This window comes from Neofelis nebulosa, chromosome 10 (genome assembly GCF_028018385.1).
Source record: "Neofelis nebulosa isolate mNeoNeb1 chromosome 10, mNeoNeb1.pri, whole genome shotgun sequence".
Taxonomy (NCBI): Eukaryota; Metazoa; Chordata; class Mammalia; order Carnivora; family Felidae; genus Neofelis; species Neofelis nebulosa.
In genome coordinates, this window is record NC_080791.1 from 67,173,834 (window position 1) to 67,200,211 (window position 26,378).

Below are 26,378 nucleotides of genomic sequence, written 5' to 3' on the forward strand. Positions count from 1 at the left end.
AAAGTTTCTTCAGAGTGGAAGGATCTCAATACCACTACAACAATACTCCAACAAGAGAAAAATCTGCCTGTGCTGCTGTTTGCTTTTCTTACTGAGTAGGAAGGGAGAGGAAAGGCAGAATGATTGCACAGCATTCTACCAGAGCTGATTATCTCAAACAATGTGGAGGGATTTACCAGAAAGTAAGACAAAAGAAAAAATAAATAAAACAAGCCCATTCACTAAAGTGAGGGCAGGAGACATATGGAAAGCCCCAGTTGAAGCTGCCCTCCATCCCTGATCACCACTTCTGAGAAATAGCATAGTGGCCACACTCCTTGGATTTTGTCTGTTTTTTCCTTCCTCTGGCAAGGGAGTTAGAGTGGCTGCTGGGAATAGTTGCATCAAGTCTGGAAAATAAACACCTGGGCAGATTGTCTCTACAGTTCTACCCTGAATTGGGGAAATATCTACCACTACCCACCCAAAAGAATAAGATATACCGATAGAGTGGTATAATAAACTCACACGTTGAACTATGAACAAAGTTATAATAAAAGAGCAGAAACCAATCCCACGAACACCACTACCCACAACTCCATCTGAACTTCCCCTTTACCCTACCACCTAAGTAGTAACAAAGCAGACACAAAATACCCAGTCCTTAGCTAAACACTGCGGGAGAACAGAGATCTTAAATAAGGTAGGAAGGAGTCCATGAAAATTAACCTACACAATATTTCTCTAGGTAAAGAGAAAATCCAGGTGAAAATATTAATTTCAAAAAGAAATAAAATGAAAACAAATGGCATGGCACACATCCACAAATACTATAGTCAAAAGAGGAAGGAAAGAAGAGAGGAAGGTATAAAGGAAAGAAGACAGAAAACATGTAGGAAGGAGACAGATGTCTCCTGTGGAAGCATAGAGTTAAGAAACACATCAAAAATGCATTTTTGTGAAAAATTCTCTGACTCAGGAGAAGTTAGAACCTGAAGAAAAATGAAAATAGGAAATCAAAAGTGAGATAAGAGGATCGCCCAAAGACGGAAGATTACAATTTGAAGAAATAAATCAAAGACTAAAATAACAGAACTAAGGAAAATTATAAAAATATAGAACTAATCAATATGCTGGAAATATGAAGGAATTAAACAGATATGGCCTCAAACTGAATTAGTAAGGAGGGTGGGGGAGATTGAGATGAATACAAGGAACACAAAGAAAGAAAGAATGAAGTATTTAGAGATGAAATAGTGGACCTGTAGTTGAGATATTGTTGAGAAATTTACAGAGATGTCTCTGAACTAGTGAACAAAACAAAAGGAACAAAGGACATATTCAAAGATATAAGAAAAAATTTCCTCAATTGAAGGAAAAGCTGAACTTGCAGATTGAAAGAACATGCCATGTAAAGGGGAAAAATATATATACGGATGAAGAAGTGCTTCTCCAGCTACCCTCACAGAAAGAGTAAGCCATCTACAGAGATAGGTGGAGGTTGAGGGGTACTAGAAATTAGCTGACCTCAGACTTCTCAACAACATTAAACACAGTGTAGCATCTACAAAGTTCTGAAGGAAAGAATGACCCAGAATTTAAAACCATCCAAGCTGTCCTTCAAGAATAAAGACAACAGTTTCAAACATGCTAGAATTCAGAAAACAGCATCTCTGAGCCCTGCTAGGAAAAATATTGACAATAAAATCCAGCTAAACAAGACAAAACAAAATCATAAGCTTGGGAATGGCGAGCCATAGTAAAGGGATTGATGGTAAGCATTAAATCCTTTTACATGTAAGTTTAGGACTAAACAACTATGGAAATTATGGTTACAGAATGCAAGTAATTGTTACAACCTTGACAGTATAAAAATAATAATTTATCACGTGGAGATGGAAAGATAGGAAGAAATATGAAGGTGGGAAGTAGTGCTGTCATTTTCTTCTTTCCCTGCAGGAAATCAATAATCCCATTTTAAAACACGTAATGTGAGAGAAGTACCTCAATGACTCCAAGCTCTTGATGCATTTCATAACGTGTATTTTAAACTTTTAAAAACTAATCTCTATTTTCTGGAGGAAGAAATTACCAAAATTCAGCAAGTCCTATGGTTTCACTCCACTTTAATTCAAGTTCAATTAAATTTTCAAACTTTTTATCTAAAATAAGTACATCTAGCAATCTAGCATAATCTTCCATCTTTCTTCCTTCCTCATTTTGGGGGAAGAGGGCACTTAGTAAAAACTATTTTTATTCTCTTTATATTTTTCACTATTAGTTCAATATTTTGATAATGGACATGGGGTATTTTAGCAGTAAAATTATTTTAAAAATATCTGCCTATATTAGCTCATTCCAGTGAAAGCATTTGTTTCTGGCAACCTCCAGGCCTTAGAAAAGGCTTCTGATTAAAGATGCTCTGAGACCCAGGAAGATTCCCAAAGGGCCAAAGCTACTGGTTGGGGATAAACTTTCCTCAGATTGATCTTCTCAGGTTGGCCTTTTCTCTGACTGAGATCTGACAGCTCTGAGCTCAGACTGGGGGGAGGGGAGGTCTTAGAGCGACTTCCCACACTCTCTCAACCTCCAGGTCCAGAGATCCAACCACCTCCTAGACGTTGCCACTTGGATCAGATTAATGAAAATGATTTCAACAGCCACAATTAATCAAACATCAGCTTGCATTAGATGTACTTTCTCATTCATTCCTTATAACAGCCTTGCAAAATAAATATTGCTAAGCTAATTTTCTGGGGAAACTGCAACCTAGGAAACTCAGGCTCAACTAAGTTAAGTAGATTCCCTAGTGTTCCAGCTAATTAGTGGTAGAACTGGGATGCAAAACTAGGTCTGTCAGACTGTGGCATCCAAATTGCTCTTCATGGGCACATCCGAATCCAAACTTGCTGTCTTCCTCCTCAAGTGAGCTCTTCCTCCTGCGCTCCCATCCTGATTAATGACATCATCACCCCCTTGGCCATGCAGACACATACCTGGTGGTCTTTCTGGTCTCCCCCTTTGCCCATCCTCACCAGTCCTGCCACACTGACCTCCAAATAGCTCTCAAACCTGTCCCTCCCATGTTCCCTCCTGTCCATCTCAGTCTACAGTCTTGTCACCTCTCACCACACTGTTTCCATACCCTCTTACCAGTCTCCCTGCCTTCAGTCTCTCCCATTTCAAGCCAGCTTTCACAATCTGTCTAGAAGATTATTCTCAAGCTCAGCTTTGATCCTGATGCTTCCTTATCTGCAGGTTTCTCTGGGGTCCTGAATAAAGTTTAAACTCATTAATTGTCCCTTAAAGCCCTCACCCTCCACCCTTGCTGCCCATCTCACTAGGACACATGACCCACATTTGGTTCACATGCGATTCCTTCTGTTCCCAGAACATACCAAGCACTAGAAAATGCCTGTGTGCCTTTGCTCCTGCTGTTCCCTCTGCCTGGGAGGCCCCTCTTTTCCTCAGCTCAAAGCTGCTCCTCCTGGAATCCAACCCTGACTCACTTACCCCTACTAAGTTGGCTGCTTCTTCCTCTGTGTTCCTAGATACTTTGTGTTGTTGAAATCTTAACACAATGTATTATAGTTACATTGTCTATCTTTGCATTTCCTCTCCTGGAAGGTGAGAGTAGGCTCATTCATTTTTTCAACATTTATTGAGTGCGTACTGTGTTCCAGGCAATGGGCTTGTAGCTAGGGATATAATGCTGAGCAAAACAGACAGGTCACTGTTCTCTGGGAGCTTGTTACCTAGTGGGACAGAGATTAATTAGAGAAATACTAAAACACTACATTTCATACTATGGTAGGTTTTATAAGAGAGAAGGATCTGGGGGTGCTGGAAAAGTCTTCTCTAGAAAAGTGACATTTGAGCAGAAATCTAAGAATCTAAATCTAAAGAATGAGAGTTTATTAGGCAAAGAAGGTGAGAGGAAGAACATTCCAGGTAGAGGGGACAGCCTGTGCCAAGCCTAAGAAGAAGGGGGAATGAGTTGCTGAAGAAAGTCCAAGACGTTGAGAGTGAAAAGGAGAGTGGCCCTCAAAGATGTGGGGGAGGGGAGCAGGGTTAATGACACTGGTCCTTGTAGATCCTACTAAGGATTCCAGTGCTCATTCTAAGAGCATAATGAAGGCCTCTGAAGATGCTAGACTGGATTTGCATTTTAGAGATTCCTCTGGCTGAGTGTGGACAGTGGATTGAGCTGGGTGAGGAGGTCAGGAATGTCGAAGGGATAGGAGGTTGTTGAGGTAGCTGAGGGGATTAATAATGACAGCCAGGAAAAGGCCCTCTTGTGGACAGCAGGGCCTGAGCCTTTTTCACCTCTGCATTCCCAGCATGCAGCCTGGGAACTAGCCAACAGTCAGCCTCACATCTTTGGCTTGAAATGACCTGCAAGTGATCAGGACAATATTATCAAATGCCTAGCCTAGTACCTGAGATGTAATAATTACCCTAGTTATAGTAATTGTGCCAGTTAGTCACTGTAGTAATCCCTCTGCCATTTGTTAATATACAAGGAACATGTATAGTAGCAAGCAGCATTCATTTATGCCACTAATTATCAGCTAGGAAAATATAATGAAGAAAAGAGTCTTCTTCATAAACAAGCAAAATTATAAATCACATAGAATGTGTCCCAATAAGAGAAATGGGAGACCTGTACAAGAACATCAAATCTTTTAGAGGAAAAATAAAGGAATACTCAATAGAGGGACAAACCATATATTTGAGTGAGAAGTAAATGTTTTCAAAGTAAGTAATTTAAAAGTCTATAAACTGTAAAAACAAACAAAACTAGGACAGTTCTTCTGAATCCAATGTGTAGCATTAGAGCAATCACAATTAAAATCTTGTATAAAATGGCATAAATTTCACTTAAAGAAATAGGTAGGTAGGTATAAAATGGTATAAATTTCACTTAGAGAAATAGGTAGGTAAGAAGAGGTAAGGTAGGTAAGAAATAGGTATAGGCAAAACTAGAAAAGTCTTGTAATCCTTGAATCTTAGATTAAAGTTAAGAGCCTTCTGAGGTCCTCTCTAGTCCAAGAGGGAACAGAGGTTGAAGAACATATTTGTTTTTTTTAAATTTTTTAAAATATTTTTATTTATTTTTGAGACAGAGACAGAGCATGAGCAGGGGAGGGGCAGAGAGAGGGAGACACAGAATCCAAAGCAGACTCCAGGCTCTGAGCTGTCAGCATAGAACCTGATGCAGGGCTCGAACTATGGACTGTGAGATCATGACCTGAGCTGAAGTTGGACACTTAACCGACTGAGCCACTCAGGCGCCCCAGAAGAACATATTTAAAGACCCATCAGCTGGTTCCTGGAGTGGGACATTAACTCAAATCTCCTGACTTTTTGTCCAGTTGTTCTTTCCATTATTTCACACTGAATCTTTATATCTAGAATATAATGAATATTCTGAGAAAGAAGATCAATGAGAGAAAAGTAACCTCACTACATACTAGAACATATTATATGGCAGCAGTAAGTAAAATGGTACAGTACTGATCAGAATAAAACAGAATCAAGGGCCCAGCACTAGTATTTGGTATATATATACACAAAGAATATAGTATATGATGGTCTAAGCCACAAAACAACAAGAAATATACATACTATCAAAATATTATTGAGGTAATAGGATCTTAAATCTCCAAATACCTAATATCTTAAAATAAGTTTCACAGGTATTAGCAAAAAATAGATCAAACTGTAAACTATTAGAAAATGGATTTGCTATCCCAATTAAGAAGAAATAATTTTTAAAAATTTTTATGTTTATTTATTTTCAACAGAGAGAGAGAGAGAGAGAGAGAGACAGAGTATGAGCGGGGGAGGGGCAGAGAGAGAGGGAGACACAGAATCTGAAACAGGCTCCAGGCTCTGAGCTGTTAGCACAGAGCCCGACACGGGGCTTGAACTCACAGACCACAAGATCATGACCTGAGCCGAAGTCGGACGCTCAACCGACTGAGCCACCCAGGCGCCCCAAGGAGAAATAATTTTTTATAATGATTTAAATAATGGAAGACTTCTCAAAGGAAAAGACAGGCAAAGATGATTATGAGAACTTTATAATTTCTCTGCAATAACAAAACTCGTTAAATGAAAAATGTTAGAATGAAAAAGTATTGAGAAAAATACAAATCCGACAAGAAGATATAAGATTTGTAAATATTTATGCACCCAACATAAGACAAATATTAGCAGACCTAAAGGGAGAAATTTTCAGCACTTCAATAATAGTAAGGGACTTTAATACCCTCGCTTTCATCAATGGTTAGATGATCAATCTAAAAAAGTCTTATTTTCTGAAAATCAATAAGGAAACATTGGCCTTACATGACACGTTAGACCAGTTGGACCTAACAGATATACACAGAACATTCCACTCAAAAGCAATAGAATATATATTCTCCTTGTGTGCACATAGAGCATTCTCCAGGATAGATCATATGTTAGGGCACAAAACGAGTCTCAAATTTAAGAAGACTGAAATTATATCAAGCATATTTTCCAATAATAATGGTATGAAACTAGAAATCAATTACAAGAAAAAAATATAGTCAATGAAAGGTTAATATCTATAAAGTTTACATATATTACCAACAAAAAAGAAACAAACCAACAAAAAACCTAAGGCCCAAATGGACACTTGGATAAAGAGATGAAAAGCTAACCTACCCAATAAGAAAAAACAGAGTAAATAAATATTTAAAATGTTTAAATTTGAACTTGCTTGCTGGCAAATTAATTGAAGTGATAGCAAAGTGGCATTTATTGAGTATCTGGTTCTTACTATATTCTGGCGCATAAGGAATAAAAGCAAAGCAAAGTCAATTGCTGGTAGTTCTTAGGAGGAAGAGTCCTCACTCAGTCTTTGCAGGTAGCATTCCACATTGGAAGCAATTTTTTTTTTTTTGGTTTTTTTTTATTTATTTTTTGGGGGACAGAGAGAGACAGAGCATGAACGGGGGAGGGGCAGAGAGAGAGGGAGACACAGAATCGGAAACAGGCTCCAGGCTCCGAGCCATCAGCCCAGAGCCTGATGCGGGGCTCGAACTCACGGACCGCGAGATCGTGACCTGGCTGAAGTCGGACGCTTAACCGACTGCGCCACCCAGGCGCCCCCACATTGGAAGCAATTTAGTAAATGCAAATGTTTCTATGCTTTGACCCAATGAATCTCAAGCCTGAGAATTTATCCCAAGAGAGTAACTTGAAGGAAGAAAGAAAAAACTACAGGTACCAAGTTGTTTAAAGTAGGGTGGTTAATCATAGTTAAAAGAACTATAAACATCTGAAATACCCAATAATACACCCATCAAATGATAAATAAAAGGACAAGCCAAAATATATGGAATTGGTTATGAAATAAGTTTTAAAAGTAGAAATAGGCAATTATATCTACACAATCAAACCAATTGTGAAAAAAGTGTAAATACTGGAAAGAATAAAAATTGCTTTTTTCAGAATTTATGGGGTTTTGAATCTTTTCCTAGTGTTTTGAATCTTCTTTAATAAGCAAATTAAAAACTAAAAGTAGAAAAGTATACTTTTCCAGAGATTTCCTCTACAGATGGTTAATTTTTTTAATATAGTACTTTAAAAAATTGTTGGAAATTTTACTTCTGAGAATCTTGTTAATGTTGAATAGGTTGGTGTTAGTTAACTATATTTCAGATCAGGGCCTCCAACATGGTTGTGGCACCCTGGACATGCTCACACAACAATCCTTAGGCAGAAAGCTTCTGTGCTGAGACTAACCACAGGTAGCATAACCCATAGAAGAGGTGAGCCAGGAGAAAGGGGGAAGGGAGGGAGGCAAGAGACCCAAAGTCTTATTTTCTGAAAATGAGTCTGGCAGAGTAGGTAGGTGGGGACTTGAAGGGCCAGGGAGGAAAGGGTTGGGGTCTGTACTTTATGGTGACAGTAAATTAGAAAGCAAGAGATGACTCTGATGTCTTGAAAAGAGGAACCATTCTATTTGGGTAGCTTCCTGGGTGTGAGAGGAAAAGGAAGTGTCAAAAGTTCAGGCCTGGGTCACCCTTCCAGGCCCACTAAGTGCTAACAAGGCTCAGAGAGGACTGGCGGGGTCCGGAAGCAGGGGGTTGGTTGGAAGGAGACAAGTTTAGAAGTTTCCTGAGTAGGCAGGAAACATAATCTGATTCATTCATTTATCTGCAAATATTTACTGAGGGCCTGCTCTCTGTTTGGCCCACACTTGCCAATGGGACAAAGGCCCTGACAGGAAGTCTAGTATTTACACATTCACCTTCTTTGATCTGGTGAAAATGAATCCAGCACTGGCCTGAGAAGAGCATCTGCCCCGACCACACCTACCTTTTTCCTGCTCAGCTGCTTCGCTAAGGTCTGGAAGCTTGAGCCCCACTAAGTTCTGATTTCTCATCAGGATGTGCTCCTTTTTAAGAAAAGAAGAAAACAACATTTTGGATGATAACATCAGGCTGAACTCATCTCTCGGTTCTGTCTTTGGGCCTGTGTTCACTCAGCTTCATGTGGGAGGTAGTAAGGGCAGCCTCAAAGGTGGTTGGACAGTCATAAAGTGGTGACATATGAAAGGCACCTGGAAGACTGCTCCTCTCCCAGCCCATAAAGGTGCCTGAAAACCCACCATTAGCACCACATTCCTTGAGTTAAGAATTGTCCTTGACATGGTCTGACTTTTAAATAAGCCTGTGGGCCTCTGGGCAAATGCTCCAGCCACACTGTGGCTGAGAGCTATACAACAAACAGAAGCAGATCCCAGGACTCTGGGGACAGGATTGTCCCCTAGATGTGTATGAAGCTCCCGCTGGAAATGATCTTTCTTGAGCTCATGACTGTGCTTTGAGCTGGCTAGAGCCTCTAGCCCTGCTGTTTAGGGCAGTGAATGCCCAATCCCAGGAATGACAACTTCTCTCCCAGGTCCCCAGTGGCCTGTTATGGCATCCCTTGAGTTGTTAAACTCTCCAGACAAATGAGGCCTGAGAATTGCCACCCCACTATACTGCCTGGGGCCACAGCAGTCAAAGTCCAGGAGAGATGGGGATGCCAACCACATGTATATGGCACAGGTAGGCTCACACCTGCTCCAAGTCAATCAGCACCAGACCAGCACTTCCAATGTCTGACAGATTTCCTCGCCCCTTATTGTGCTTACAAAGGGATCTTCAGTCTCACGTATAGCAGGGGCCACTTGAGTGGTTTAGCCCCTGCGTAAAGAAGGAAGGGAAGGGGCCAGCAGAGGGTGCTCATAGCCCAAATGAAAGTAATTGGCCAGGGCCCTTTACCTCTTTCCTTAGCAGCTCCCCAGAGCATTCAATTCAGAGCCTTGTGGAAAGTTTCTGAATAGCAATGAAGGTTTCTGAATAGGACATGTTGCAATGTGTCCCTGCTAGCACAGAAACCTCCTCTCTTGTGCTTGACCACTATCAGATACCTCTTTTCCTTCCCCATCTCACACCCATTCTGCAGGGGAGCCAGGAGAGCCTTGTCCAGTTCCGACCATGAGGGTGCCAGGTCCCACCCCGTGGAATCCCAGTTGCCTTGACCTGAGGCCTGGGTTGGCCCTTAACCTCTTCTTGCCCCCACACCCTGTTTCTGTCCCCTACATCGCTGGACACTCCCAATATCCCCCTGCACAGGGTGACAGCCCCATGAGAGACTACTGTGCCTAGTTTGGTGGCCAGTGAAAGTTGGGGACGTCACAGACATTGGAAGAAATTCACCACAGGGGGAGCAGTCCCTCATGGCCATCATTATCCTTGAAGATGGATTTGAGGCTCTTTGTTAACAGGCATCAGGAAGGAAAGCTGGGGGGCCTGGCAAAGGGAAAAGCTATTCCGTCCTTGCCTATCCCAGGCCTAGGCATGACAAGGTGCTCCATCAAGGGCTTCCTGTTTATGAGCTTCCAGCTCTGGCTGGAGAGGAAAACAGCCCAGTCCTGAGGGCCCATGTGCCCCTCCATATAACTGCCTTAAAATGTGGCTTAAAATGTGGCTTTGTGTGGCATCTATATCCCACACTCACTCACCTGAAACTGGCATTTATGAAGAAGAGGCTATAGAGTGGGCCTGATTTATCAGGGTAGGGAAGTTTAGGGCCCTATAAGGCCCAAGTCCAGGCCAGAGCTACCTTGCCCCAAGTCCAGCTTGGCCCAGAGATCTGAACCTCAGGAAGGACCTGGAGTGTACACCCTGCCCAGCTGGCCCTCAGGAACCCACCTCTCGGAGCTTAGTCAGTTTCTGCATCCTCACTGGCTGCACTTGTATCTGAAAGTCTTTGAGTCCAGGTGCCTTGGCCAGCTTGCTGCCAGCTTTGCCCGAAAAACGCTTCTCTTCCTCTGCCAGAGGCAGCTTGGCAAGCACTTTCTGCAGCCGGGGGCCAGGTTCTTCAGGACCACTGTCCCAGGAGACCCCCCTCAATAGGGGTGGCCGAGAAGCAGGAGACCGCAGCTCAGCTTTGGAGCCAAACTTTGACCCTGTCGGCTCTCCAGCTGTACCTTTTTCCTGGGGGGCCAGGGGAGCTGCCCCTCCAGAACCCTGGGCTGGACCTCTAGGCAGAGGGTTGCCCTCCCTGGCTGTCTTCAGAAGCACCTTTCCCAGGTCATTTTCAGCAGGACCAGGCTGAGGGCTATTCAAGGCCATTTTCCCACCACTGCCTATGCTGGAAGCTGAGCCCTTGTGTGTGGCCTCAGAGCACTGGAGGGGATCACAGTTTTCCTTTTGTTCAATTGCAATTTCTTTGGACTTCTCAGTTGTGGGAGAACGAGGAGTCAGCCTGCCCTGAGACACTTTCCTCTGGTCATTCTGCTTCCGGTCAGCTAGCCCTTTGGAGACATTCTTCTGAAAGAGACAAGGTAGAGCTAGGACTATAGAGGCAGGCTAGAGAGGAAAGAGGTGTGGCCGCTTCCACTGTGAGGCCTCTGCCCCCGCAGACCTGCTAAGGTGCCTGTGTGTATGTGTGCCTGTGTGTGCACTAAGTGCTAGGGGAGGGCTTCTCAGTCAAGTCTGAACCAGTAAAAGGGATCCACAGACAAGCCTGAGGTCTATAAAATAGACAGGACAAGGGGACCTGCCATACACAATTTGCCAAGAACTTCCCAAGGGCTAGGATCTGTGGAGGACAGTGAATAGAGGGCAGCTTGGGGGCAGCCACAAGTTTTGGCCTTGACTCAGTGGCTCTGGTTTCTAGTCCTGACTCTTCTCGGCAAGGACTTTAACTCTTAGGGACTCAATTTCTCATCAGATTTGGTAACCTCTGGAATTATGGAAAATGTATATGTGTGTTTATGTGTACGTGTTATGTTTTTCTGGGAAGAGAATCCACAGCTTTCAATACTTCCTCAGAAAGTTTCATGATCCAAAGAGGTTAAAGACCATTGAATCAGGTGATTCTTTTTTTTTTTTTTTTTAATTTTTTTTTCAACGTTTTTTATTTATTTTTGGGACAGAGAGAGACAGAGCATGAACGGGGGAGGGGCAGAGAGAGAGGGAGACACAGAATCGGAAACAGGCTCCAGGCTCCGAGCCATCAGCCCAGAGCCTGACGCGGGGCTCGAACTCACAGACCGCGAGATCGTGACCTGACTGAAGTCGGATGCTTAACCGACTGCGCCACCCAGGCGCCCCGAATCAGGTGATTCTTGCAAAAGTGATATCTTTCTGAATTCTTATTTTATTTCCTGAAGGAAACCTGCTTTGTGAGGAGCCTAGAGGTCTATGTTGGGGTATTTGTGTGGCTATCTTGTGTGAGTACTGAAACTCTCCAAGAGAACTCTATTCCAGCCCCAGTTCTAGATGATATTATATTTTATGCTGCCCTCAACACCACCTTGAGCACTTTGCTCTGAGTAGGGGTGGGATCCTTCTAGTGCTCATCAGCAAAGGTGAGATTTTCCAGGCTGCCCCCAGGAAGAATCCTACCCAGGGGCTGGAACTTTACTGCAATTTTCACTAGAGCTGAAAAAGCAGCAGTCTTGCCTGACTGCTGCTGGGCCTAGTAATCCCCCTAGTTTCTGGCTAGTGGCCTGAGTGAGGGTGCAGGGATATAAGCAGGGCCACCATGGAGGTGATCCCCACTGAATCCTGCCTCCTTACCCCCCTCCACTTCAGAATTCCCATCATGATAGGCAGAGGAACCTTCCAGCTCCCCAGTCTTGACCCTCCACTCATGTACACCCACTTGCAGGCTGCCCAGGGCCAGCCTAGGCTTTTGGAACAGTGTATCCCCCACCTGAATCATGCAGATTGGGCAGAGTTCACACTCACAGGCTCGCCAAGATGAGGTGAAGAGACTTCGGCCTCATCCCCCTTCTGCTGGAGAAAGTAAACACAAGTCAGATAGCAATGTGAAGAAATCATATCTCCTCTTGAAATACCCTCAAAGAGGCCTCTAGAGGTAATAGATGTCTCCCCCTCCCAGAACCCTCATCTCAATACACCATGGAGGGTCTTACAGGGGTTAAGTGATAAGAAGAGAGACCAGGTGGCATAGAAACCCCAAACTGGGCCCCTGTTACCTGTGGTGGTGCTCCAAGCAAAGAAGACTCTGGGCCACTGCATGCATCCAAACCTGGAATGGTCCAGACACTGGTGAGTGATGTCCAGCACTCCAGACTGTCAGCTGATTCTTTAGCAAAAACACATCTACTTCCCCAGAATGTCCTCCCCCAGTTCCTTCAGGCCTGGTTGCCAGTAACATCACCATTTGTTGAGTGTCTCCCACATGTCAGGTTCTGTGGTGAGCCCTCATTTAATCAACATAAAAACCACATGAGGAAACTGAGGCAGAGGGAAATCAAGACCATGTATCCAGGAAGTATCAGCACTAGGAATTGAACCTAGGCTGCCTGGCTGGAGCCTGAGCTTGCCCCACAACTCTGACAAGGGCATGCTGCTCTTCCTGGCACCATGCCCCTTTCTGAGCTGGTTTGAGGGTGTGGCCCCATACACAGCCTAATGAAAGGGAAGAAACCAAAAAATAAAAGAGTGGTCCAAATAGAAGCCTTTCTAAATAAGCTCTGAGGTGATCTCTCTGCAAGTCCTCTCTTAGCAGAGAAAGCACCAGTTTTAGCCTCCTTCCCACAACCTTGCCTCCATCCTCTCCTACCTGGCCTCATCCTGGGCTAGGCCTGTCTCCCCACATGAGCTCAGAACCCCAATAGAAAGTACATCCACCTCCTCAGAGCCAGCCCAGCTAGGCCTAGCTGGGAGCCCTCTGAGGAGAAGACCAAACAGGGGTCCTGACTAGAAAGCCTGCAAGATAGGAGGCATCCTGCTCAGGCCATGGGAGGGGCTCAGCTGCCACCCAAAGGGAGAAGCCAGGGGCACTGGACCTCACCAGGCGGCGTGGGAACAGTAAGCGAGTTGCTTTGAGAGGATGCGGGAGAAGCTCCGGGGCTGAGGTTCAAGGCAACAGCTGTGGAAACAGACACAAACTGGCCAGCATTTGTGAAGGTTTACAACTTCAGCTAAACAAAGACATCCTTTCAGGTATATCTGATCCCTGGGAACTAGGATCGTTTCGTCAGGGACAGGGACTGATTCTGGACTGCCAGATAAGGCTCCTACCGCAGGAGGACTCCATCCATGCAGAGTGGTCCAGGAGCCTGTGCACACGGGCATCACACAGGGATTTCTCTCTATGCAGGATTCAGGGAGGGGAAACCCATGCTAAATTCATGGGTATCATATGAGCTAACATTTCTTGGTGAAACAAAAACACAATAGGCCTAAAAAATGAAAAGCAGAGTTTTCTGAACTAAAGTGGGATCAGTATTTTTAGAACTTCTGAAACAGAGTAAGATGTCTTCTTCTCACAAGATTCCTTCCACAGGACTCAGTCCTCCTAGGGTCTAGAGGCCTGGGGGCAGGCAAGTCAAAGGCCACCTCTTGGAAGCAGAGCTCCCACAACTGGAGCCTGGACCTCCCTATCCCCCACCCCACCTTGGACGTGCTCAGGGCAGCCACCTGTGTATCCTACCTGACTGGGAGTCTCCGGGGCAGCTCTTGGACTTCCTCCCGCGACGAGTCAGGAATCGTTCACTCACCAACTTGGCTTCTTCCAGCAGCGCCAGGTTTTTCTTTTTGTCCTCCTCTGAGATGCTGATATCTGGCAGCTGGTCATGTACTAGGTCAATAATGTGCCCTGCAGGGTCTGCAGTGGGAGGGTGAACATGGGGCAAGAGCCATAGGATCCTTGGTCCCCCAACACCCCAGCCCAGGGAAGCTGTCCAGAGTGGACTCAGCCAGCCAAACGTTGACCCTAATGCTGGCCTAGGGAGACAGATAGGGCTGCCTGTAGTCTGTGGTTGTGGCAAGTCCTCTGCAACAGGTTCCCAGTACTGTCCTAAACTCTGCCATTAGGGAAAGCCATCAGGAGCTCCACCTCTGTGCTGTTTCCCTAGTGTGTTCATCCTTCAGGTCTCTGTTTCTTCAACAAGCTAGTGAGCTTAAGATGTGTGGATAAAGGGAACACTCCAAAGATCATGGCCACCTTCCCTCCCTTCTTTCCTCTACTCACATTGTCTACCCCCATCCTTCCCCAAAACTGCCTCTTCTCCAGCAGGTCTTCTCTGGGTGAATGACACCACTTTCCCCAGCTGCTCAGAAACATGGAAGTCACTCCACACTCTTTCCTCAGTCTCTTCACATCCCATCTACTGATCATCAAGTCCCGATCATCATTTACCTCATAAATATCTCTGGAAATTGTGCCTCCTCTCCATTCTTGTTTCTTAGATCTCACCTGCACAATTACAACAGTCACTTCCTAGGTCCTTTACCTTCAGGCTCTCCCCTTCATCCCATCTTCCACTGCCTATCAGAGTGATTTTCCTAAGAGCCATATCTGACCTTGCAATCCTCCTGCCTTACCTCATCAGGATTTCTCATGGTCCCTAGTCATGTGCAAAAGCCAAACTTGGCCCAGCACTTTTGCCCATCCCACATATTTCTCCTAAGCTCCCTCCCATCCCCCTTGGTGATGAATAGCTCTCATTGTGCCTCTACAGCTTCCCTTTCCCCTTCTTCTGGTTGTAGTTCCCCATTTTGCTTTGTATGAAACCCCTCTGAGTCTCAATTATGTTAGTTAGGAAGAAGATAAATCCTATCCCCCACCTCACCCCAGCCATGGCCAGTCAATGAGTTCAATCTCCCTGGCGATAGTGATTGACTCAGGGATGGCCATGGGAGGCCAGGAAGAGGCAAGTCTTAGAATTGTGTTGAGTGTACAGGAAGAGGCACTCTATTTCCACTGATGCAACATAAGCCTGGAGTTGCTGGTAGCCATTTGCAAACAAACAAACAAACAAACAAACAAACAAAACAAATGAACCAACAAAAAAGAAGCAAACACATGAAACTGTAGAGATGGGATAAACCAATTACTAATGACCCAACTTGAGCACCTGGATTCAGCACTCCTTGAAACCACAAAACCCGGCTTTTATTTATTTTTATGTATGAATGTATGTATGTATGTATTTTTGGTGTAAGAGTTTCAGTTAGGTTTCCAGCATTTGAAAGAGCCCTGACACTAATACACACATCAGAACATTCAGTCACTCTGTTACTCTGTTATGGTTCCTGCATCTCCACCATGTTGTTTCTTCCACCTTGAATGCTTTTTCTTCCTCTTGTCTGTCTGTCCAACTCTCTGAGGTACAACTCAAATACTCTTTCATCTGGAATCCCTATCCAGCCTTCCCCCTCCCCAGACAGAATTGGTCCCCTTCTTGCCTTAGTTTCCCTAACACTTCTGTGAAGGGCCTTAAAATACAGTGTCTTGATTATATCTGTTCACGTCTTAGTCTGCTCATAGACTATGAGCAACATGAAATCAGAGACCAAATCTGTATGACATCTCTGTTCCAATGGTCCAGAACAGACCCTGAGAAACCACTTGGAGAATTAACTCGTGGTTGGGGCAGACATGCTTGCATTCAGGCACGTACCTACCTGGATGTGGGCCTTTCTAGCAGGAGGTGGAGGCCTCTGCCCCCTGAACCCCAGAATTGAGCCTCACCCAGCTGTATTCTCTTTGACTTCCTCATCTTTTTCTTTACCCCCTGGCCTTGTCTTTTTACCAAATAAATTATAATTAGATATCATACTTCTTCTGGGCACAAACACGGAGGGGCAGACTGACTTTGCCCTCTTGGGCTCATAGTTATGGACCTGCCTGAGAATTAAGAGAGGGGAAGGGGCTGAGCCTGGCTAAGCTGCCAGATCTTAGCCTTCCTGCTCAAACACAACTTCAGCCGGACCCTTGTCTCTACAGAAATAAGATAAATTGGACTAGCCCTTACCCACAGAAGTCAGTGAAACAGTGGAAACCTTCAAGTTTCGGTGAGAAAGCCTCCTATGGGGACTGTGAGCTCTGAAAGACAGAACAGAATCATCTTGTTAAGCAAATTTGTCCACAACTGGTAAACACACAGATACCTGTATATTCTTTCAAAGTCGTCCTAGAGCATCATCTTTCAAGCTTGTCTAAGCTTGAGAACTTGTTAGAAATGCAAATTCTCAGGTTCCACCCCAGACCAAATGGATCAGAAATTCTGGGGGTGGGACCCAGACATCTTGATTGAACATGCCCCCTAGGTGATTCTGATGCTTGCTAAGGTTTTTGAAACACTTCCCTAAGGAAATGTAACTTTGACTATTTACTGTTCATTAGGGCCCGGACTGAGTGAACATCTAACTGTAGAAAACTCATAAAATGTGAATAATTGTCTGGAAGAGATGTGGATGATTTCTGGAGAAGAAAGATAAAAAACAAGGTTTCATTGTCTTGTGGAATATTAACCTATTTTATGTCTAACTTAGCGATCTTATTCCAGCATTCTTTTCCTCCTCACTGATTATATACATATTTCCATCTCTTATATCCTCTTTTGAACTGGCTTTGTTATCCTCATGGTTCCCTTGTCAATGAGTTCAAGAAATCTTTGACACATGCTCACTATATATCTGTATGAGAATGATCTTTGTAGCTTTTTGAAAACTATACTTACACAATCTTATTCCAGTTAAACCAATGCATGTACTAGTGCTGTGCCAAACTGAGGCAGTGACATCCCTGTGCATATGAGCCAATGTCCTTGGCTCATCTTCCACACAGGACACACTTTGGCCAGGGGCAGCATTCTCCAGTGAAAGACTCATATCTCTCAGGTCTGTTTGTAAATATCTGGGCAGTTATTATACAAAACTGCCTGCATGATTTGTGCTTTTCTTAAAGTGCAAAGAGCCAGATCCAGGAGAAGAAAAATAATTTGGGGGTGGGGGAGATAATGGAAAAAATCCCAAGCTCTTTCTCACATTTGGAAAAAGTGCTTGATTGTATTTCATCAATAAAATGATCAATGAAGAAGATCTATCTATCTATCTATCTATCTATCTATTTATCTGTTTAATCCTCATATTGTAGGGAATATTGTTCTATACAGCACAAAGATTAGGCACATGGAATGTACCTGTTGACTAGGTTTTTATCAGTTTCTCCTTCTGGTGAACTGGCCTCCCCAGTCAGGATGATGGTAGGTGGACTGCAGGATATTTCTGCAGTGTGAGGGCCCTGGTGGTTCAGAACAAAAACACAGATGGAGTTAGACTTAGGATGATGGAAGCTCCCAGGAGGTGGAGCTAGAGCATTTATTCCAGTATTATGACACTCAGAACCATCTTGATAAAGGTTGAATGCAGTTTATTTGGATTATTCAAGAGGGGAAAAAAGGAAAGCAAGAAAGTAAAAACGCCATTTCTCCTTCATTCCCCAGCAAGAATTCACTGAGCTTTAACATGTTCTACTTTTCATGCACCAAGTTTTGGGAACCTCTAAGCCACCCCTGGTTAGTCCTCACTAAGAATCTAGAAAAAGAATGGTGCAGAGGCCTTAGGCTGCAGCCAGCCAGACTGGGGAAGGATGCATCCACACATTCCCGATATTCACTGAGAGCCCATATTGGGATAATTGTGACATTTTGATAATTTAATTTGTGACATTTAATTTGTATAACCTTGAAAAATGTTTATCTAATTACACATTTCTGAAATTAGGACAAAAGTTATTAGCCAGTACTTAGATTTTTTAGGTATTTCAAAACCATTAAATAAAACTACTAACAGTAAACATGAGAGTTATTCCATTCTGGGTTGGTGAGGCTGTAGTGAAATCAGTATACGGTTACACTGTGATGGTTGTGTGAATGGTAATACCATATCTGGACTATAATAAATATTGGTTGAATGAGTGAATAAGTGAATCGAATAAAGCACTATAGGGTATACAATAAGGTCCATAAAGATGCATGTCAACTTGCACTTTCCCACACCTAAGTGTACTGGGGATAAAAATAGGACTAGATAACAGTAACACACAGTGTCTCTCTGGTTCTTTTGCCACCTACTGTTGCTGTATTTCCATCTCAGAATCATTCCCAGTTATGTCTGGGCATCTCTCTAGGGGTCCTCTCATATGTACCCTTATCGTTTTCCTTCTCTTCTTCCCTGATCCCCAACCCCCTTACTGATGTGTGCTGCCAGGGCTCTCTGTGAACACCACACAGTCCCTGCCAAGACCTGTCTCCCAACACTCTTAAGCATGTCACATTACACCACCTCCCACTGTTGGTGTGGCTTCCTGGAGCTTCAGAGCAGTGGGTCGCCATTGCCACTTTGAGGACTGTGTCCTTCTGGAGCTAATGGCCCTCCTGAATCCATTGCCTGGGGGCTGCCCTCACAGACCCAGGGCTGAGCTGTGTTCTTGAGCCCTTAGTGTATACGTATTGACTCTTTGCAAGGTTGGTGGGGAGGCCTTCTCTCCTTTTCTCATTATTACTTGTTGTTAAGTGGGTTCCATATGGTGCTATCTGTACTTCTTAAATCCCACAATTTTTAGTGAAACCAGCACTTCCCATTTTCATTTGTATCTCCTCCCCTCCCTTGGCTTCAAACATAAAGACTGGACGAGATAGAGAGTTGTCTCAGAGTCAGGCCAGGGAATGCCAGATCCCTGTGTTCCAAGAACTCTTCAGCTGGAGAGAGGTGCAGGGATTGGAGGAGGTGGAAGCACTCAGAATCTCTGAGCACATGGAAGGAAAGTTTGGGCAGGGACTTTGGCTAGATAGGAGGAGTAGAAAACAGTATTGCCTATTGGAAGAATCATACAGACCTGTGCTCAAATTTATGCTCACCATCCACTAGCTGTGTGTCCTTGAGCAAGTTATTTAACCTCTCTATACCCCATGATCATAAAATCTAACTCACAAGGTTGATGTAAGTTTTAAAAATAATGCTGAAAAAGCACCTAGCACATGACTGGCGTTTTCAATAAATAGTTTTATTACTGTCATATAACTTTTCTCTCTCCTTCAACAAAGACACTTTAGTTATCCATCATGTGCCAGGAACAGCTTGAAAAACAAAGACCCTCAAGACCTCACAAGCAAGGGATACAGAGAAGTAATGAATACTTATAATAAATTTAAGCTGAAAAGAAATGGACCACATTCTGTGAAAGTTCAAAGGAAAAGAAGGAAAACTCATCAGGGGAGTTGAAGACTCTCCAGAAGAGAGGACATTTGAGCTAGGTTTTGAGGGATGGATGGGAGCTTGTAAGACAAAGATAGTAGGGAAGAGGTTTTGGGCAAAGGGAACAGCATTAGTAAAAGACATAACTGGGCATCAGGGATTTATCAGTGTAACTGGAGTGTGGATTATGGGGTATGTAAGATAGAAAAGTCAAGAATGGAACTGCAATATTGTGGTTTATAAGAAAAAAAATATATATATATATAGTCATTCAGATGACCAAAGTATATTTCTCATATATATTTGGTCTTCATCCACAGTTTCTAGCTCACGGCTCCCAAGACCCTTGGAATTTCCTGAGCAATAAGAGCAATGGAAAAATCTCTTCTTATACTATTTGGTATCTTATAATATTTGTCCTCAGTTCTGAACTCCCTTCAGAGCCATAAAGGTGAAATGGGTGTCTTTTATTTATAACAAGCCCTTTTCACCACAGCTGAGTTTATGTTAATGAAGGTGACTTTTGCAAGACATCTATGCACGGAAGTTGGTTGCCAGGGAAACAACTATGAATAGAGGGTGGGAACTTTCAGTCCCGCCCCCTGATTTCTGGGGATGGGAGAGGGGCTAGAGGTTGAATCTATCCCCGATGGCCAATGAGTTAATCAATCATGCCTGCATAATGAAGCCTCTAAAAGGAGGAGGTTCAGACAGTTTCCATGTTGGGAAACCAGAACATTTCCACATGCCACTATGCTACATCCCAAGCTCCATGAGGACAGAAGCTCCTTTATTCAGAATCTCACCTTGTGTATCTCTTCATCTGACTGTTGATTTGTATCCTTTAATATACTTTGTAATAAATCATTAATCTAGTGAGTAAATGGGTTTTCCTGAGTTCTGTGAGTCACTCTAGCAAATTGTCAAACCTGAGGAGAGGATCATGGGAACCTCTGATTTCTAACCAGTCTATCAGAAGCACAGGTGACAACCTGAACTTGTGATTGGTGTCTGAAGTGAGGGCAGTCTTGTAGGACTGAGTTCTTTACCTGTGGTTCTGATTCTGTCTCCAGGTAGGTAGTGTCAGAATTTAGTTGAATTCCTTGACACCCTGCTGGTGTCAAATAATTGCTTATTTGTAGGGGGAAGACTACAACACAAACACACACACTGGACTTGGATGCAGGAACCTAATTTAGAGGCAAATAATGGAAATAGAATAAAAGGATGAGCCAGCTTCTGAAGGACATTGGGTGTTATTCCAGTGAGTTTGATTTTTGTGGTTTCACACATGGAGAACACTGAAGGTCAGGTTTGGGAATCACTTGACCACCCAAAGAGAAAACATAGAAATGTTGACAGCAGATCCATTCATGGATCATCATGATGCACATTGGTTGAGATGATGGAAGAAGCCCTGTTATTATAGTATCCATCTACCGCTTAGGAATTTTGAGAAGCTTCCAGTAAATTGGAGCTGTGTTACTCTCCATTTGGCCAACGTACAGTGACAGGGAGTTAGTATGATGCTTGTTACTGGAACCAAGACTGGCCAACCTATCCTCACAACTCTAGAACTCCAGTCCCTCCGAGAACACAGGTATCCATAATTCTGTCAAAGACTCTTGTAAGACATGCTCAAGAAGTTTCCCCAAAAAAGCAATAGCTCCTTCTATAGATAGTATAAGCTTGATGGGCTAGTGATGAGCTGGTTACTTGCTTTGTCCTCTTGTTACCCTGTCAATTCCCATAACTATAAAATGGTTAAAGGCCTGTTCTGTCTCAGAAGTTTATGTGAATAAAATGAAATGATGAATGTGTATGCACTTTGATAAGTGTCATATGGTCTACAAATATCTATTGATCATGATTATCATAAAATGAACAATGGCTGTATTCAGTTCTCCCCACCTTTTGTCCCCTGGTAGGAGGCCAGCAAGAGGCAGAGAAGCTGGGGCCTTCCAAGGGGCCAGAAAGGAAGCAGGAGGATCTTGGGTCATGATGTGGGACCTGATGACACACAGTGGAACAGCATCCAGAAGAGCTGCTGAGGTCAAAAAGGGGAATCAAAATGGTAGGTCATGGGCTGAAACTGGAGCAGACAGGACCAGGGGCAGTTGCCAAGCTAAATGGGAGAGCCAGTAAAAAGGGCGGAAAGGGGATGGATCCTCCAGTGAGCAGAAAGAAGGGCTGAAGTTTTTCCAGAGGCTTTTCTTCATGTCATTACCAGGGTTTCTTGTTGTGGTTTCTTGGATCTCAATGAAAGAATTAGCTATTCTCTGAGGTACAAATTAGAAACCTGGAGGGCCATTTGCTAAATAATGTTTATAAATTTTTATATTAGTTGTCAACATTTATAATTGGAAGAATTCCCATAAAGGTCTGGATTTCCTGCTTTTCCTGAAAAACCAAGAGACCAAGCCATCTTGGGTCTGCATTTCTGCAGATTAACTGTTGGTCTGCTTCTGTAGCTTGCTTCAATCATTTGTACTCCCTGACTGGCCCTGCCTGAAAGCATCCAAGTTACTGCCCCTGTGGCACATGATTCTTAACCTGAAAACCAAGGTTTTCTGAAACACAGGAGGTTTGTGCTTAAAGCCTCCTTGACTCATGACACCTTTTTTTTTAAACCACTTTATTAAGGTATGATTGACATATAAAAAGCTATCCATATTTTATGTATATACCTTGATGAGTTTAGAGATAAGTATACACTTATGAAACTCTTATCACAATTTATGCCATAAGTCTATCTATCACTTCTCAACATTTCTTCCTTTTGCCTTCTTATTTATTTATTATTGTTAATGTTGTTGCTGTTGTGATAAGAATGCTTATAAGATCTACCCCGTTAGAAAACTTTTAGGTATACAACACAATATGGTTAAGTCTAAGCACTAAGCTGTATAATATATTTCATTTTGTGTAACTCCCACATCGTCTTGGTGGGATTTCTTTCCATACAGTCCAATGGGTGACTGCTACCATGGGAATTCCAATTGAAACGCTGATTTTTCTTATGGTATGTTTGAAATTCTTTCCCTGGGTGGAGTTTATTTCAACTGCAACAGTTTGTGCTCTAAAAATTACCTTTTTCATGATTTTCATATATAGAGAATTTCTTTCTTGTAAGAATCCTCTGGTGAACAGGAAGAAATGCACTTTGGCTAAAATATTATTTTCATGCTCATTATATCATATGGTTTCTGCCATCTCTTGGGATGGGCTTTTATGAATTCCCAGCAGACATTAATGAGGATGAGGTAAGTCTACATAAAAGGGGTGGGAGAGCCAAACATTACTTTCTTCATGTTACATCCTGAAAAAAACCTTGTGTAGTGCTGTGGGGATTATAATATATACCCATTTCCAAGAGTCTAATACCTTCACTCTGCTAAGTAAGTAGAATACAATTCATTTATTTATTTTATTTTATTGACACACTACCTATTTCCCAAAGCAATTTGAAATAACCAGCAATAAAATCTAAGATATAAAAACATGAGGCTATAAAAATGGGGAGACAACTTGATAAATACAAACATCCCTAGCAGATAAGGAGAAATGCATGCTTCTCCTAACCATCCATGGTTTGACTCTGAAGTTAAACTATTTGACCTGAAACCAAATGAATCTGTGATCCATTTGGCCCAGGCTCTGAGAAAGATTGCTTTAAAGAATTATTCAGCAGACAAAAATAATACAAAAAGAGCCTCATTCTTCACTCTCAGCTCTCAAAGGACATGGAAGGAGATAATGCTTAACCATCCTCACCTCTCCTCTGCCCTTTGACTTTTCACTCCCCATGAAAAGCCTCTCTTCCTTTCCCTCCCTCCTCAACTTACTCCTCCAGCTCTATCCAATTACTTACTGTACAGATTGTCTAGCCTTTCTTTTTATGGTTGGCTCGCTGAAGTTTTCAAAAGCCTTCTAGTCTAAGAAGTCAGTGTATAAACATCCACACATTGTTATGCTTTATTCTCTCCAGCAAACTTACCGAATGCCTATCATGTGCTACAGTCTATGCTAGAGCACAGGAAGAGAAAAGTGGAATAGGCAGACCTCTGAAGTGCTTCTCAGTTAGCACAATGGGATGAGGAGTGGGTGAAAGCACCCCTCACCCCCACCCCAGGTAGTGCCCAGGGCCTGGTGCCCTTACTGTTGACCTGCGAGGTAAATGTCTGCAACGCACTAAGGAGCTGCCTTCTGGTGGAAGTTTTCTCTGCCTCCTGGCTGAAGACAACTTGCAGCAAAGCTCTCCTAAGGTGGCTGTCATGCACGAGGTTGTATGCACCCTCAGTCAGAGGAGGGTAGGGGCAGACATGCTCATAGAAAGGCAGAAACAAGCCATAGGTGGCAAGTGCCAAGCATGTAACCACAAACACATGCAATTCAAAGCAGCTTAAAAACCAGGAGGCACAAAGCAATCAGGGAGAAATCCTCTAATCCCCTGATGGAATGTCCTGGAATGCTCCTCACTCTCTCTTTTCAGTGCGTGCAAAATATACAATAATAAAATCAAAGTGTTCTTTCCCTAATCAGTACATAGAATGGATGAACAAGCTCTGTGAAAAACTGTTTTTGTGGGGAACATTCAGTCTCCTGTGGGCTGTTTCAGTTCAGTAGTCACTGAAGAGACAGGAATCCAGGAAAGTGGGGGAAGATTCCAGAGACCCTCTGGAGTGAATTCTGCCAGGTTGTAGTGTGTGTGATGAGTGTGAATACTCAACCCTGCTCCCAACCTGAGCTGCTAAACATAAGACAGGCCCTCAAGAAAGCTTGTGGTGCAGCATGTCCAAATATGGAGCTTGCCAGTGAAGTTACTGGCTTCAGGACTTCAAGGGCCTTGAGGTTGGGAACCACAGTAATTCATCCATAGTACAGGTTCTCACTTACTAGCTGTGTGACCTTGAGCAAGTTACCTCGCCTCTCTGTTCCTTGGTTACCTCATCTGTCAAATAACTATCCCACAGGGTAGTTACAAAAATTAAACAGATTGATATGGAAATAAGATTGCCAGCTAAAATACAGGATGTCCAGTTATATTTGAACTTCAAATAAACAACAAATAATTTTTTAGTATAAGTGTGTTCCAAAATTGTATGGACATAGCTATATTTTCATTTGCTAAATCTGCAGCTCCAGATGGAAAGCACCTGGCACTTAGCAAATGCTCAGTAAGTGTCAGATGTTATATTCTGTTATTGTTAACTTTGGGGCTGAATCAATTACTTTGGAGTTTGGTTTTGAAGAGATTGTTGTTCTTAGTTTTGAGTCTGATCAATCATTTGGAGTTAAATTAGGAGGGCCTCACTCTTCTGGTCATGGAGCCATAGAGCATCTTCCCTGGGCATCTATCTGACCACAAAAGCCCAAGTGGTCTTGTAATCAGTGACTCCCAGAGAAGCCCACCTCCAAGACCACCTTCACTTGGCTCCACTCCCTCTCTTACCATCTGCCTCTGAGACCATGTAGAGATGTCCTTTGCAAGGTTACAGACATGAACAACAAAGGAACAAATGTAGGTAGAAGGGAGTGACACTTTCTTGGACTTCTAAGTGCGAGGCCCGATCCCAGACACTTCTGGTGTGTTTCCTCACTTCATCCTCCCAGCAATTCTGCCACTGAATCTCAGGATATCCATCTACAAATTGCGGATGGTAATGCCTCCTAATGCCATAGAATCATAAAGAGGAAAGTGAAGGCCCTGAGCATGGAGTAGACAATGGATGCATTTCCTTTCTCCCTGCTTTTTCCCCATCAGCCCCCACTTTACCAGTGAAAGAAAGGACTTGTCCAGGGCTGTGCAGCTGGCAAATAGTGGAAAGGACTAAATATTGGGCCTGTTGGCCTTCCCACTTCACCATGCTACTCTTATAGTTGTTTCTCCTGGTCTTTGGTCTCACCTCTCGTGGTTCCCAGTGTGTGCATGACACTCTGACACTCCTGTTATTCTTCCAGGCTGCTCCCGCCTTCACAAACACTTTCCTTCAGGAGGCCCTCCAGCCAGCACAAATTTGAACACGTAGTTGGAGGAAAGATGGCAGGGGCACCCCCTTACCTTTCCACAGGCCCAGTCTCACCAAGGGTCCATTTCCCTTCCCTGAAATCAGCCAAGCATGGAGGCCCAGGCTGTCTCCCCACAAGCTCACCCTATAATAAGCCAGCAGGTCACATTTTGTTCTCCTTAAATAAACCTTATAGAAACATTTAAATGTTTATTTCACTCATAAATTCCCAGGAATGCGCAACAGTTTCCTAACTGCTTGTATGCAGAGATAAATATAGGCCTGTGTCATAGACGGGAATATTATCTTCCCTTCCCCAACATCACATGACTAGGCCTGGGTAGGAAGCTCTAAGAAACAGCCCCAGTCCCAGCCCTGGTGGGAGTGGGGAGTTCAGCTCCTGCACTTGGGCCCTGGGCAGATTGCCTGGGAGAGAAGGACCCAACTGGAAGCCAGTGTAGGGTAATGCAGTTGGGGAGCCCTAGTGGAAATCCCACCTGGATGACCTTGGGCACTTTACTTAACTTTTCTGAGTTTCATATTCTCAAACATTATGTGGGCTAATAATCCCCATTTTCCAGCCTTGTTTGAAGGATTAGACAAGATAAAGCAATATTAATAGTGATGATATTGGTGAGAATGGTAGTAGAGGTTGGGCCTTGTGGTGGCTGTATCCTTAGGTCCCTTTCTCATCACATGGAGGGCAAACACGGACTGTCTCTGTAGAGAGGGGCCCTGGCCACAAAGAGGAATTGGTGCTCTTGTGATAGGATAAAAGGACTCTGGGGACTTGGGAGAAAATTATTATTCTAGCAGCAAGTCCTAAGAGCATGGGAGAGAG

At 43.5% G+C, this 26,378-nt stretch overlaps 1 protein-coding gene and 1 long non-coding RNA gene across 16 annotated transcripts in view; one reads left to right on the forward strand and one right to left on the reverse strand.

The window, feature by feature from the left end:
* LOC131487471 (uncharacterized) overlaps positions 1-26,378 on the forward strand; it is a 200,054-nt gene that overhangs the window by 85,313 nt on the left and 88,363 nt on the right. For all 3 annotated transcript variants that reach the window (XR_009249751.1, XR_009249753.1, XR_009249752.1), the window contains one exon: positions 21,458-21,603. This is a non-coding gene — a long non-coding RNA (uncharacterized LOC131487471). The remainder of the gene's footprint in view (positions 1-21,457; positions 21,604-26,378) is intronic.
* Positions 1-26,378, reverse strand: part of IRAG1 (inositol 1,4,5-triphosphate receptor associated 1) — a 121,805-nt gene that overhangs the window by 42,065 nt on the left and 53,362 nt on the right. For 6 of the 13 annotated variants that reach the window (XM_058688215.1, XM_058688222.1, XM_058688216.1 and 3 more), the window contains 8 exons: positions 17,474-17,574; positions 16,304-16,374; positions 13,978-14,151; positions 13,336-13,413; positions 12,515-12,567; positions 12,264-12,311; positions 10,218-10,838; positions 8,335-8,413 (listed from right to left, as the gene is read on the reverse strand). In XM_058688215.1, coding sequence (XP_058544198.1) covers positions 8,335-8,413; positions 10,218-10,838; positions 12,264-12,311; positions 12,515-12,567; positions 13,336-13,413; positions 13,978-14,151; positions 16,304-16,374; positions 17,474-17,574 — 1,225 coding nt within the window. The remainder of the gene's footprint in view (positions 1-8,334; positions 8,414-10,217; positions 10,839-12,263; positions 12,312-12,514; positions 12,568-13,335; positions 13,414-13,977; positions 14,152-16,303; positions 16,375-17,473; positions 17,575-26,378) is intronic. The other 7 variants (XM_058688219.1, XM_058688213.1, XM_058688218.1 and 4 more) reach the window with 5 other exon arrangements.